General features: G+C 46.3%; 1 protein-coding gene across 1 annotated transcript in view; it reads right to left on the minus strand.

Moving 5' to 3' along the window:
* Fam76a (family with sequence similarity 76, member A) overlaps positions 1-1,608 on the minus strand; it is a 73,267-nt gene that overhangs the window by 55,887 nt on the left and 15,772 nt on the right. Inside the window, exon 3 of the mRNA XM_013032240.1 lies at positions 123-165. Within this exon, the coding sequence (XP_012887694.1) occupies positions 123-165 (43 nt within the window). The remainder of the gene's footprint in view (positions 1-122; positions 166-1,608) is intronic.

Consider the following 1,608-nt stretch of genomic DNA (forward strand, 5'->3'; position numbering starts at 1 on the left):
AAAAAAAAAAAAAAAAAATGTGCTTTTCTGAAAAGGACTACTGATTTTTAAATAAATAAATGAACAAATAACAAAAGGCCTTGGTGTGTACGATGACACTTTTCTGAGAAATTCAACAGCACCTGAGCTATGGAGAAATGAGCAGGTGCTTTCAAATCACTAGTCCTAAAATTAAGAGAACTGTTGCACGTGAAGCTGGTGGCTTGCACCTGTAATCCTACTCATGAGGCTGAGACCTGAGGATCACAGTTCAAAGCTAGCCCAAGTGGCCCAATTATCTCCAAATTACCATTAAAAAGCCAGAAGTGGGGCAGTGGCTCAAAAGTGGTTGAGCACTGGCCTAGAACAAAAAAAGCTCAGGGACAGTGTTCAGGCACTGAGTTCAGTTGCCAGGATTGGTACAAAAAAAAAAAAAGTTGTCCAATGACAATGATCAAGAGATGTTATGCGGGCTGGGAAGGTGGCTCGGTGGTAGAGCTCTTGCCTTGCATGCATGAGGCCCTGGGTTCGATTCCTCAGCACCACATAAGCAAATGAAAAAAGCCGGAAGTGGCGCTGTGGCTCAAGTGGTAGAGCGCTAGCCTTGAGCTGAAGAGCTGAGGGACAGTGCCCAGGCCCACAGTTCAGGCCCACGACCGGAACCAAAAAAAACAAAAGAGAAATGTTATGCTCACAAATGGCTTTGGCAATTCCTGAAGCCAGGCACCAGTGGCTCATGTCTATAATCCTAGCTATTCAGGAGGCTGAGATCTGAGGATCATTGTTCAAAGCCTTCGTGGGCAGGAAAGTCTGTGAGACATTTTATCTCCACCAAACTACCAAAAAAGCTACTAGTGGAGTTGTGTCTCAGAAGTACTAGCCTTGAGCAAAAGAAACTCAGGGACAGCACCCCTAAGTTCAAGCCCTAGGACCAACAACAAAAAAAAAGAAAAAGAAAAAGAAAAAAAAAAAGGCAACTCTTCTATACAACTACTTAAAGACAGTAATAAAAAGAAAATAAAGGGCTGGGAAGGTGGCTCAGTGGTAGAGTGCTTGCATTGCATGCCTGAGGCCCTGGGTTCGATTCCTCAGCACCACATAAGCAAAAAGAAAAAAGCCGGAAGTGGCCCTGTGGCTCACGTGGTGGAGTGCTAGCCTTGAGCTGAAGAGCAGAGGGACGGTGCCCAGACCCAGAGTTCAGGCCCCATGACCCGGCCCCAAAAAAAAAAAAAAAGAAAGACTCAAAAAAAGAAGGAGAATTGCCAACTGTTAGCAACCCAAGAAGTCAACTCTCTGGATCCATCTTTCCCCCCATCTAAGCCAGTCTCCAAAGCCACACAAGAAAAATTATTTATTTATTTTTTGGTCCGGTCGTGGGGCCTGAACGCTGGACCTAGGCGCTGTCCCTCAGCTCTTCAGCTCAAGGCTCCCGCTCTACCATTTGAGCCACAGCGCCACTTCCGGCTTTTTTCTTATGTGGTGCTGAGGAATCGAACCCAGGGCCTCAGTCATGCAAGGCAAGCGCTCTACCACTGAGCCACCTTCCCAGCCCCAAGAAAAATTATTTTTCTGGTAGTTACTTTATAGTCACACACAGAAACTCCACAGTTGGAGCCGGGCGCTGGTGGC

The sequence above is a fragment of the Dipodomys ordii genome, unplaced genomic scaffold (assembly GCF_000151885.1).
Source record: "Dipodomys ordii isolate 6190 unplaced genomic scaffold, Dord_2.0 Scaffold6, whole genome shotgun sequence".
Classification (NCBI taxonomy): Eukaryota; Metazoa; Chordata; class Mammalia; order Rodentia; family Heteromyidae; genus Dipodomys; species Dipodomys ordii.